This window comes from Phymastichus coffea, unplaced genomic scaffold (assembly GCF_024137745.1).
Source record: "Phymastichus coffea isolate CEN01 unplaced genomic scaffold, Cenicafe_Pcof_1.1 PCOF00101, whole genome shotgun sequence".
Classification (NCBI taxonomy): Eukaryota; Metazoa; Arthropoda; class Insecta; order Hymenoptera; family Eulophidae; genus Phymastichus; species Phymastichus coffea.
This window is the reverse complement of record NW_026706912.1, coordinates 556,688-568,665: the sequence shown is the minus strand read 5'-3', so window position 1 is coordinate 568,665 and position 11,978 is coordinate 556,688. Positions and strand designations below refer to the sequence as shown.

General features: G+C 35.5%; 2 protein-coding genes across 2 annotated transcripts; both read right to left on the bottom strand.

Moving 5' to 3' along the window:
- Positions 1-4,418: 4,418 nt before the first annotated feature.
- Positions 4,419-5,267, bottom strand: LOC131670146 (uncharacterized). Its single transcript, XM_058945530.1, has one exon. The coding sequence runs from the start codon at positions 5,265-5,267 to the stop codon at positions 4,419-4,421; it is 849 nt and encodes a 282-aa protein (XP_058801513.1).
- Positions 5,268-5,351: 84 nt separating this feature from the next.
- LOC131670145 (uncharacterized) lies at positions 5,352-6,254 on the bottom strand. Its single transcript, XM_058945529.1, has one exon. It carries the CDS (start codon positions 6,252-6,254, stop codon positions 5,352-5,354), a length of 903 nt encoding a protein of 300 aa, XP_058801512.1.
- Positions 6,255-11,978: the final 5,724 nt, after the last annotated feature.

Here is an 11,978-nt window from a genome sequence, read left to right as displayed (position 1 = left end):
CGCAGAACCAAAAATATCCGTTAAGTGTTTTATTAATTCATCTATAGAGTCAAATTTAATGCCAATAGCTGATGCCTGAGCTTCGCCTTCCAACTTAAACTTAATCAATTTGGTGAGATGAGGCTCACTGACTCCATCTAACATGGATCTCGCTTCCCTGCAAGCTTCGGCAAATGTTGTAAGATTTTCAGTTTTTCCATCAAATTTTGGAATTATTGATAGCACATCACGAAAAGTAGTTCTATTTATAAGACCTGCAGTAGCGACAGCTATATCATCTTCGTGGTTCGACATTTTATTAGATAAGTCTAAAGACTTCGCTAATAAATATTACTTTCTGATTTATTTCAACTACTACGTTTACTGTCAATAATAGTATTTTCTAAGTCAATTGAACTATTTGAACTAACGCTTTCTAGTTCGGCATCTTTCTGAGTTTCTAATGGTTTGTCTTCTAAATTTATTAGCTTTAAGTCCGGATACAAAGTATCTGGTTTTTCTTTCTTGGGAGTACGTAGTAAACCGCTTTTTTTAAAGGCAAGATCGTCGTCCCACGGATTCCCAGAAATTGTACCTAGACTTCTTGTAAAAGGTCGTTTGTTATCCGACATCAATAATCGAAATTGATAATTTAATTTACTAGATTGCCAGAGAAAAGGAAATTTATATCAAAACTTATATCAAATAAATGACAATTATTTTTGAATATTGATTTAGTATTTAGTTTGTTCTTATACTTACAATACCCTAATAGACGGAGAAAAACAAAAAAAAAGTCTCTTTTTAGCTTTTTTTTTTTAACCAAATTTTTTTTTATAATTTCTCAATTTTTTTTCTATATTTCAAAGACCATACTTTCATTAGTTAATAATAAAAAAAAACAAAAATTATTTCTCGTAATTTATTTGAAACTTTGAATATCCACAATAAAACTTAATTTTCTTAACTTTTAGTTTTGTATAAAATTTTTTTTTAACTTTTATACAAAACTAATTCCAATTATTTTTTCTTTTCAATTACAAACAGAGCTTTTTTTTTCTACAGAAAATTGTAGTGTGATTTTTTTTCTTTGCTTTTTATTAAATATTTTTCACGCTACAAAATATTCTAATCAAGTGATTTTTTTTTTCTTCTTCTAAATATTTTTCACTGATAGATATTACAATTAACAAGACTCTGTAGTTATGTTTAATTTTTGAATAATACAAAAAATATTCTTTCCTTTTACAATACAAAATAGGATATGAATTTGTTTTCTCTCTTAAAAAGATTTTCAAAATTTCAAAGTAAAGCTAGTAACAAAATTCATATAATGAAAAGATTTTATACAGATAGCAGGATTTATAAAGAGTATTTTCAACCAACAACTATCCCCAACGGGGCCTCCAATGTTACGTCTCACTTTTTCGTGAGGCGGGAATTTCTAATCCTTTTCGGGCTGTGATTTCTCATTTTACCCGGGTAAGGAAAGATTGACGTTGATTACAAATACCGAAAAGTTTGATGCGCATGGCGCGGATGCTATTCTAATCCCTGAATCTAAATCGATTATTCTAGCGCCAATCTTTTCAGAAGGCACAGAGAATTATCAATTATAGATTCCACTCAGACCTATAAAGATCCTAATGATCCAAGTTCTGAGCGTTAAAATATTGTATCAAGTCTATTCAACTCGTTTTTCAACGAGAGGAGCGAGCGATACGGAATTGGGAAAAATGGATGGTGAAGGTGAAGAAATGTAAAAAAAAATTAATATTTGAAATAAAACTTACTTTTATATATTTTTTTGTAGAGTCCTTTGAAAGATAATTGTGAAGTTTGATAATTTTCAAAAATAGAATTCTTGGGATTCTTGAGAGAGAGTGTATCCTTTGAGCGTGGCTTTTCTTGCTGCGGGTGGCGTAGCGGTGGCGTACAGTTCTCGCCTTACTTAGCACATTCCCTCGGGTTGTGCTCTCTTTCAAAATAAGGCCGTAAGGGGCTCTGAAGGATTTGGGCATGAAAACTTCAAAACTGATTGGTGGAAATTTTTCCGCAATAGGGAAACGTACAGTTTCTTTAAGACAGATAGAGTTACTCATGCCAAATCGCGTATAAAAGTACTATTTTAAATTTTTAACGTGCAAGGACTTAACATACTTAATTATTATCTATTATAAGTCATTAAATATATATAAAAATAACAATCTGAGAGTTATATTTAATTCTCAAATGTTATTTATTTACATCTTTAAATATAAAATGGAGCTTAAATAAAACGTAGCTTAAATGGTAAATCGTACGACTTAATTTATCTAACTGCACAAATTACTCAATAGAATAAAATAATTTTCTAACTTTGGATGACTAAGCTAAACGGAAAATGAACACTCAATGGAAAACGCATAAGAGGAGCTTTCTCTTTTCTTTCTGCATTATAATACAATTTTTTTAAGCGTAATTCATGAGGTAAACTTGTTGGATTTAAATTATGCAAATGTTCTGGTAAAATAAGATCGTCTAATTCACCATTGTTATTAACAACGACATCGATGGCAGTGTATATACGTTCAGAATCTTTATTTAATAAGTTAGTAATTTGTTTATTAATGTCATATACGTCAACATTTCTAGCCGATAATATAGCGCATTTACACATATCTTGGAACTTGTTTTCTTTCATTAATATACCAAATATATCATCAATTATATTAGAAGTTGGTGGAAGTATACAATGTTCAGGAAGATTTACACAATAATTTTGATCATTCAATGTTCCATTGCCAATATCTAATAAAAATGTGGAAAATTCTATTTCATTTGGTAAAACTCTTATGTTTGCAGTTAGTGAAAATTTGGTGAAATATTTCCAAACTTTACTGTATACAACGCAAAGGCTTAATATTTCACTTCGAGTTCCTCGAACTTTAATTGGCAACAGTTGCTTTAAATCTCCTCCTACTATTATAATTTTTCCTCCAAATGGCAAATTATTGTCCGTAAAATTTTGTAGTTTTATTTACGATTTCTAATGCGTATCTCGGAGCCATTGAAATTTCATCCCAAATAAATACATCAGTTTCTCTTAATATTTAAGCTTCTTGAGATTGTGCTTTGATATTAGAAGAAGAATCTTCAAACAGAGCTACTGGTAAGCCAAAAGTTTTATGTACAGTCTTTCCATTTAGAAGTAATGTAGCTGCAATGCCGGTAAATGCCATTGAACATATTTTAATGTTCTCTGAAGTTAATTTATAATATATAGTTTCATAAACGTACGTTTTTCCCGATCCTCCTGGACCATCCATGTAAATGCACCTAGGACCTGTATAATGTAAATTATGAGCCGCTTCGAAAACTATGTCGACTATTTGTTTTTGTTGAGGATTTAATGCATTATAACGTTGCTGTCCTATATTTGCCATTTGTTCTAAAGATATGTCAGTTCTGTTAACATATAATGGATAGTTTTCGTTCGATTGATCTGGAATCAAAAATTCGATATCGACTGTTTGGTCCATTGTAGGAAAATCAGCTAAACTACGACTTTCGTTGTTAAGTAAGGTATTGATGTGAGAGTAGGCTAATCTGTAACTTATACTTTCTTTGTGGTGACGAGAAAAATCTTATGACATTGGATTTTTGAAATGATTCCACAGCTCTTCTGGATTAAGTGGTTGGCAATGTATGAGAATTCGGACAAATAAATGACGCAGTCTTTGTGGCATCATCCATTTAGTTCCTTCTTCTAGTGCTAGTTTCCATTCTTCGTCATTTTCGATCAGTCCTAACGCTAGGCAAGCTGCGACGAAAGTGGGGTGTACTGTGTTATCAACGGTTCTCAAGCTTTCAAAACTTACAGCTCCCTTTACATGCAATAATAGTATTCTTCAATGAAATAATTCTAATTGGGTTGGACTGATGGAATATATGCGCCCAATGACATTAAAGTGTTTCTTTCTAGTACTCCATTTACTTATATTGCCATTTTTTTTCTTTACACTTGTAAAATGTTGTAGAATTTCGGAATAGTAATATTGTCTTGCAATTTCATTTTCGAGATTTAGTTTGAAGTAATCTAACAACATACTACTTGCACTATTTAGGGTTTCTAATGTTACAGGGTTATTTGAAATAATGATGGATTGATGATTGGGTATATGTATAGGTAATCTTATAATAGTATGGCTTTTATCTTGTAATGTTTTACTTAATAAACGATAAACTGATTCAGGACCAACATATCGAGTATTCAGAAAATCGGTAAATCTCATCGTGCTAAATCGATACACTATTTTCAGAATCTTGAATAACAACTGTTGCAACATCATGACCTTTGTATATGTATTTATATAAATATTTTACAGCCATAATACTCGATACTGCTTCAACATTTATGTGGCAATCAAACAATTCTGATAAATGCGGACAATGAGGTACTATCCACCTGTTATCAACTTGATGACCATTAGATCATTGATGTGTAGAGCCTGTGTTTCTTCGACGATAATTAGGAAAACCATTTTCATCCATAGTAGTTTCATCTTGAAAAATTTTGGAAAATTCTTAGAACATTTGTCGTTTTCCATACACCAATCACCACATGGACCATGGACCATGTATTTTAGAATAATATCATATAAGTGTGGATTATTTTCTTTAATTGGAAATTCAGCGGATATAAATTTATCAACAATTTCAGGAGTGGTCCACTTATAACCATTTGCTAATGTTATCAATAAATGCATGTATGGTAAACCTCGTTTTTGGAATTCTATTACATAAACATAAGCAGCCATTTCACCAAAAAATTTTTTTTTAACAATTAAATCAATTATTCGTTCTTTCTTTAAGTGAAATATTCGTGCTACAATATCTGGTCTATCAGAAGTTTGTTGACCACGTAAAAGATTTTCTTTAATTTCAGACCAATTTGAATTACATGTCATTGTAAGAAAAATATCCGGTTTACCTTTTTCATTTACCAAGGCCATAGCATCTTGATAACATTGCTGCATATAACGTGGTGATCCAGTAAACGACGATGGAAGAATAATGGTTTTACCTACTTGTCCGCCAACTTCTTCAGCTATATTTTGCATGTAATCACTGAGTCCTTTGTAAGTATCAGCTTTCAATTCTTTTTGATGATCTTTACAATATTGGATTCGGTCTTTTTCAACTTTAACGTAACTATCAACTACCCATTGTTGAAATAATCTACCACCCATAATGAAAGGATTAAATTCATCTGGTCTTATGGCCATTCGATGCCTATAATATGCCATTCTGGAGACACGTTTGTCACTATTAACGCGCAATATATCTTTATGCCATTCTTGAGTACCATATGGGTAAAATAACGGATATATCTAAGGTTCAACATTTGGATTCATTGTGCTGACAAATTTTAAATCTTTTGTACGTTTGTTTCTAATCGTTACATACGATTCTGGAATTTCTCCGTCTGCTGTTGTTGAAAATACAGCAGCAACTTCGTTAACGCGTTGGAAATTGTATCTTCTTTTATCGACATTTGGTTGTAAAGTAAATAACAGCTGCAATTCAGCCTCAGTAAGATTATTATTACCTTGTAATACTTGTTGTCTTTCAATTTCAACTCTCATTATTTCATAAGATTGAGTAAAAATATTATTTTCACGTATAATTGTATCCAAAGATTTTAAAAGTTCAAAATCTAATGTAGAATTGTTACTCAAACGATAATTTAATGCTTCTAATTGATCGGCTATAAAAAGTTGTCCAAACGATGGATTTTCTCCTTCATTCGGGTACAATGCTGTATTTATCTGGTAATAAATTTGACCTTGTATTTTGAAACAAAAAGGTCCAGGACGATTAGGTGTAAAATTAAATAAGTTGGCATTTAAAGAAGCAAAAGCTGATGAATTGTTGTAGGATCTAATGTCTTTTATAAATAAGTTTGATTTTGGATTGTTGTCTGTGAATAGTGATTGAAGTTCGGAAGGAAATGTAGGTAAAGGATCTAATAAAGCAGAACCATGGCTACAACAGTTACTGAATGATAAACCTTTATTAGAAATCTTTTCATCTTGAAAATGTTTAACATTGCAATGTGAACATAGTACATTCATTGGTCCTAAGTAATCTTCGTCTATTCCTGTAGCTCGTACCCTCAATCGGTTTCGAGCTGCTTGACGTCTGTGACGTAAATTTTCTTTATCTCGAAGTCGTTTAGCTTCTTGAAAAATTCGTTGTTCTTCGGGTGTTCGTCTAACTGCTCTAGCAGGCATAATGATTATAGAAAGTGATGATAATAATAGAAATTTGCAGATGTATGATTGAAATTACAGGAAAAATTATATTAAAAAATAATGTTAATTTGTATGAAATCTGAATTTTTTATGGAGAGTAATGTATATAGAAACAAACTTCCAAATTAAAAATATGCTAAACTCATTTATCTTAAAATAATTTGTAATATTTAATAGAATTTAGATTAAAATTAGTATTGAATATATTGCAACGGTAGTCGATTTAATTAATCGAACCGTTCGCGATTCTGCTTCTCGCGCGTTAGTTCTAACAGTTAAGAGAGAGAGAGGGGGCACGCGATCTTTTGAATAGGCAGTTTCGCCTCAGCTGTTCACGAGAGTTTACCGCCGATTTGTGTTTTGCACTTTGTTTCGCAAAAAGTAAAGTTTTCTTTGGGTCAATTACGTGCGTGAGTGCAATGGCATTTCCGTGACAGATAATAGCAGCAGTACAGAAGCAGCAACAAAGTTATATTGAGGCAGATCGAGGCAGCGCAGCTGATAATCGAGGGGCAGCGGCAGTTGAGATTTTTTTGCAACAACAATTACGGCTGATCACCGTAATTGCACCGCATGGTAGGTGCACCTTCCGTCATTATATGCGATACAAAATACATTCGGTATTTTGTTTAATCGTGTTAGCGTTAATTTTTGTATTCGCGTCGAGCGTTAGTTCGCGGTATAATTCGAATCTTTTCTGTCTCTCTTTCTCACTGAAAATACTTAATTGTAAAATCCTATTCGCGAGCGTTAGTCTTTCGACACTTCAAAGACTGTAGTGATTTTTATTAATTAAAGTTTGTTAAATTTATTCGCCGTTTTCTTCATTTAATTTTCCTAGTAGTTTAAGTAATTGGAAAAGGCTTAGGTTTTAATCTGATTAACTTTAGGGGATTAAGAAGATTAGGAGTAAAGTCACTCACACTTAAAACTTATCGAGTGTCACATGACACGTGACTAAAGGTGAGTTCAACTCGGTTGGAAAGAAGACCTAGGAACGAAAGTATCAAACGTAAAGGCCAATAAACGTTTACTCATACGTGTTTAACGGAGCGGCGGTTTACTCTGCATCGTGGGAGTTTGTTCTTAAATAAATTTCTCATTTTTCAGATAACCTCCCCCGTTACAATATAGATGATTTTTTAAAACAGAAAAACAAATAACTGTTGATGTGTAAATATGATATAAAATTAATATTATATTATATATTATAACGAGTCGCATTCTCGTTATGTCTCTCTCTCCCTGCAGCCAGTTTGTTTATTAATTATATTTATACTTTACCATGCATTATAATAATTTGTAATTTGTAGCGCAGTTGAAATGTCAGCGAACAAGGTAAGAGTCGAGTCCTACGATCTATACTATCGATAGTCCCTAGCGCGGATATCGCGGAGAGACCGCGATCGCGAAGGGGAGAGAGAAGGAGAGCGCGTAATAAGCCAGTTGGCATGCGAGCAGAGACAAGTACGGACGCTAGCATAGTTTGGCAGTAACATCTTTTCTTTTGCGTTACGAGAGATCTCGAAGGAGTAAGCGAGTACGCAGTGGCGATTATACGAGTCCAAAGATCGCCAGCGATAAGCGAAGGCGCATAGCTGATGTTGACAGGAATTCCGTCAGTTATAAGGCTAGGAAGCGAGAACGCCCGCGTGAGTGTAGGACAGGAGTAAGCGTGGTCGCGATCTACTGTTCGTGCGTTGCTGCCGTTCTAATAACCGACGACAACTACTGTAAGTACCTACTCGATTCTCTCTCTCTCTTAGGCTCTCTCTCTCTCTCCTATTGCTTGCTAACTGCATTCGTCACTTTAGTTTTTCGCCCGACTTACGCAATCTGTCATTTTGCTCGGCATTGCGCCTTGCCTCGAGCCGCTTTAAGCGAATTCGTTGTCCGATCTTGTTCGGTCGCCGACAAGATCGGCGTGCTGCGTTGCGTCATCGCCTTGTTCGCTGCCGCTCACATCTCGCCACCACGCGCGCTTGTATGTATTCGTAAGTGCCTGAAATACACGATTCGTTTCTACCAAAATCCGCAGCAACTTATTCCGATACACCTGCCCTATTGTATAACTACTTCGCCGTGAGACTCTTTAGGTTGTCCCTCACCAAGTAACCTGTGGCTCACGACACTCTCCGCGGGCCGAATTTCTACGTAAGGAAGGAGGCAAGCTGATGCGGCTGGACCCAAGCACTGTTCGCACTGGTGCACAGGGTTGCCTTGGATAGCGCACTTCGCTTTGTTAAAATATTAATCCACGAGAACTATTTATTATATAACTGATTTAGCCCGAAAAGAGCACGAGCTAAAACCCCGTTATATTATAGCGCCCAACGTGCATATCGAATTCTCAGGAAACTTGATGCAAAGATAACCTTCGCGGAAAAAGAAAAAAGAGACTCACCAAGCCAGCGAATGTAAACACAAGTAAGGAAACAAGCAAGACACTTTTGCTTGAGATACGAACACTCGTGCCGGAAAACATAGAGTGTTTACGTCGCACAGACATACTCTATCGGAATAGCGTGGGCTAAGCGAACGACGCTAACTCACGTGTATTTACTGCGATAAGAAACAGCCTAAACACTAGCGAATACAAGCGTTTACGTATATACATCTCACGCATAAGCGAAAATCACAAAACGACTATTTATGTATGAATATCAATTCCCGATAAATTGATTTCGATAGTAGCATAACCTATCTATATATTTATACATTTTACGAAACGCCTTATTATTTAATAACATTTTCTTCTATTATATATTATTCTATACTGATACTGCCGTACAACGCCAAACTAAAATATAATAGTAATATATTAAGATAAATAAAATAATAATCTTAAAAAAAAAAAAAAAAAAAAAAATTATCAAGTACAAATAGTAGAATATAAAACTGAATATAAATAATAATAAATAAAAACAAGATGTCAGACATAACTAATTTAACTATTTTTAAAACAGAAGTAAATAATAGAATAAAAGAATGGATTAAAACACTACCTAGTGATACATTAAATTCAATCTTAAACGACCTTGAGCTCAACAACGATGGCTCAATGTACGAACGTGCTAATCAATTATATAGACGGTTACAAGGCGATTATACCGCGCAAGATTTTGTTGAGACAATCGATAATTTGTCGCTTCAAGCGAAAGAAAGACGCGATAATTTATGTATGACATTAATACAATCAAACGTCATCCCAAAATCGATACGCGACGATTTTATAGAGATAATACAGCAAGAAATCAACGAAGAATTGGACAAAACAGAAGAAACAAACAACGAACAAGATACACAACAACAAGACATGTCGTTAACACCAACTTCGAATACGTCAGAAATAATAATAAGAGAATCTGTGACGAATGTAACAATTCCAACGACAACAAATATGGCTCAAACTATGACAACGACTAGTTTCATCAATACGCAGCCCAAGATGTCGACAACAGAGAATAAGACGAATGCTATGCCACATATGCTGCAGACGCCAGAGAAAATGATTTGGTGTAAGCTACCCTCAGGGAAGGCACAACACATACCAGAATCAACGGCAAAAGAGCTGAAAGGAGCTTTAATTGCAACAAAAACGTTAAAAGAGAAGGTCGACGAACTAGAGGAAAACTTATCAAGACTCAAAAGCGAAAACGCTAAACTGCAAAACACAGTTTACAGTCTAAATAATCAAATAAAAATGATAACAGACATCAATAGTTCAGCAAAAAATTTGTTAATCCAATTTTAGAGCCAACCCGTTGTAAAAAAATAATCAAACAATCATCTCAGGTGGTTACACACGTGTGTTTCGTTGGTAAATATCCAACCTCATTAGATCTTTATTAAAAAACAAAACGAGAAAATAGTTACAGATATAAACCAAAACAAATAAAAATCACGCTAACAAAACATTTACCTCAATTCGCAAGTCACAATCAAATCAAATATCACAATAAAGTCAAAAATACATTGTTAAACTCATCTTATAACTTAACATTCGTTCAAATACTCAAAATTCAAATCAGACAACGACTATGAAATAATGCAAATCAAACAGTGTCTGCTACCTTTTATACCAAAACAAATCACAGGTAGACACACAATCAAATGTATCCCCTCTCCTATGCCAAGAAAACCGGTACATTAAGCATCATTATACATCAAAACAAAATTTTAAAAAATATTAAATAAATGTGAGATCAGTCAGCTAAAACATCAAATAAACCTTTATATTGTTTACTCAATAAACCAGTGTCCTCTAGTAGCTACTTTGATCCACGGACTTCCAAGTTGAAGGACTAGTGGAAACCATTTGGACAGTACTAGAGTTCAAACAAGGAACTTAGGAAAAACGGTGCGAGACTGGAAGGTACATTTCTCGGGCGACACAAGCACGAGTATTGAGGAATTTCTTGCACGAGTAGACGAAAATTGCTGTTTGGACCGCATTACGGAAGACGAGATTCTTGATTCACTGTCTACACTTTTTAGAGATCAAGCGCTACAATGGTACCGATTCTTGAGACCAACGTGGAACACGTACAAGGAGTTTCGAGAGGCAGCATTGACAGCTTACAGTAAGGTGCATCGCTATCATCGTAACATTTCAGTGGAAGCCCACCTGAGGACGCAAGGACCTGATGAAACAGTTAGGGATTATTTATCTGCAATGAACACCATATTTAGCCGCTTTGAGCGACCGTGGAGCATTCCAGATCAGATCAATTTGGCTATTGATAACATGATCCCCAAGCTAAAGGAAGAAATGAAGAAGGACCAGCAAAGCATCACGTCATTGCTATAGCTTTTTAACCAAGCCCAAGAAGTGGAAATGGCCGAGTCAGACGAACACTGGAAGCATCCGCCGTCTCCAGACCAGAGCTTGTTACCAGAAGCGGCATACAAGCCTAAAACGAAAGCGACAGCGCGTTCAAAAGTGAATATCGCTTCCATTAACGAGAACAACGTCATCTCGGAGGTTGACTTAGAAAAATCCTTTCAAAACTTCTTTAATAAGAAATGCTTAGAGTTTGCTACTACTACGCCCCAAAGTTCACCCGTCGCGAGTATTGACGCTAGCCCTATCTCTACGAAGAGCGCTGCGTCAACCAATCACTCAGGAAGAGGCTAGAACTATCGAGGTCGAGGAGGCCGAGGTAAAGGACGATGGAGCCCTAGAGGCGGACGAGGAGGCGAGCGACGATCGGAGAGCCAAGCAAAGGTAATAACACCGCGCTCGGATCGAAACAAAGACAAACCACCTGGCCCAGACGCAGATAAACTGCTCTGTTGGGAGTGTAGTTGGCCCGGCTACACAAAAGCTACCTGCCCGGATTGCTCTAAAACAGAACAACCAAAAAACGCCGACAGGAGCGAGTAGACGAGGTCCCTATCGCTCCACTTACTCCGGGCCTCATCAGCTAACGCCGACTAAGGAGACCGTCAGGCTCAGTGCTCCGCAACAGCTATCCACACGCCGGCGCGGAATGTTGAAGCGAGTACGCTGAAGCCAAACCAAAGTACTGCGACGTGCGCTTTAGTCGAAGAATACCCTCGATGGTGGCTAACTTTACAGGTAGGCCACTTTGCTTTCAAAGCGTTATATGATACTGGTGCTTCAAGAACCATGTTAAGTCCTATTGGCCTTCAAATAGCCGCGGCCCTTAACTGTCATATAGCTATGTACAACGGCCCGGG

What these genes read in the sequence shown, in the direction of transcription:
- LOC131670145 (XM_058945529.1), bottom strand. Translation starts at nt 6,254, where the DNA reads ATGCCTGCTAGAGCAGTTAGACGAACACCCGAAGAACAACGAATTTTT.
- LOC131670146 (XM_058945530.1), bottom strand. Translation starts at nt 5,267, where the DNA reads ATGGCATATTATAGGCATCGAATGGCCATAAGACCAGATGAATTTAAT.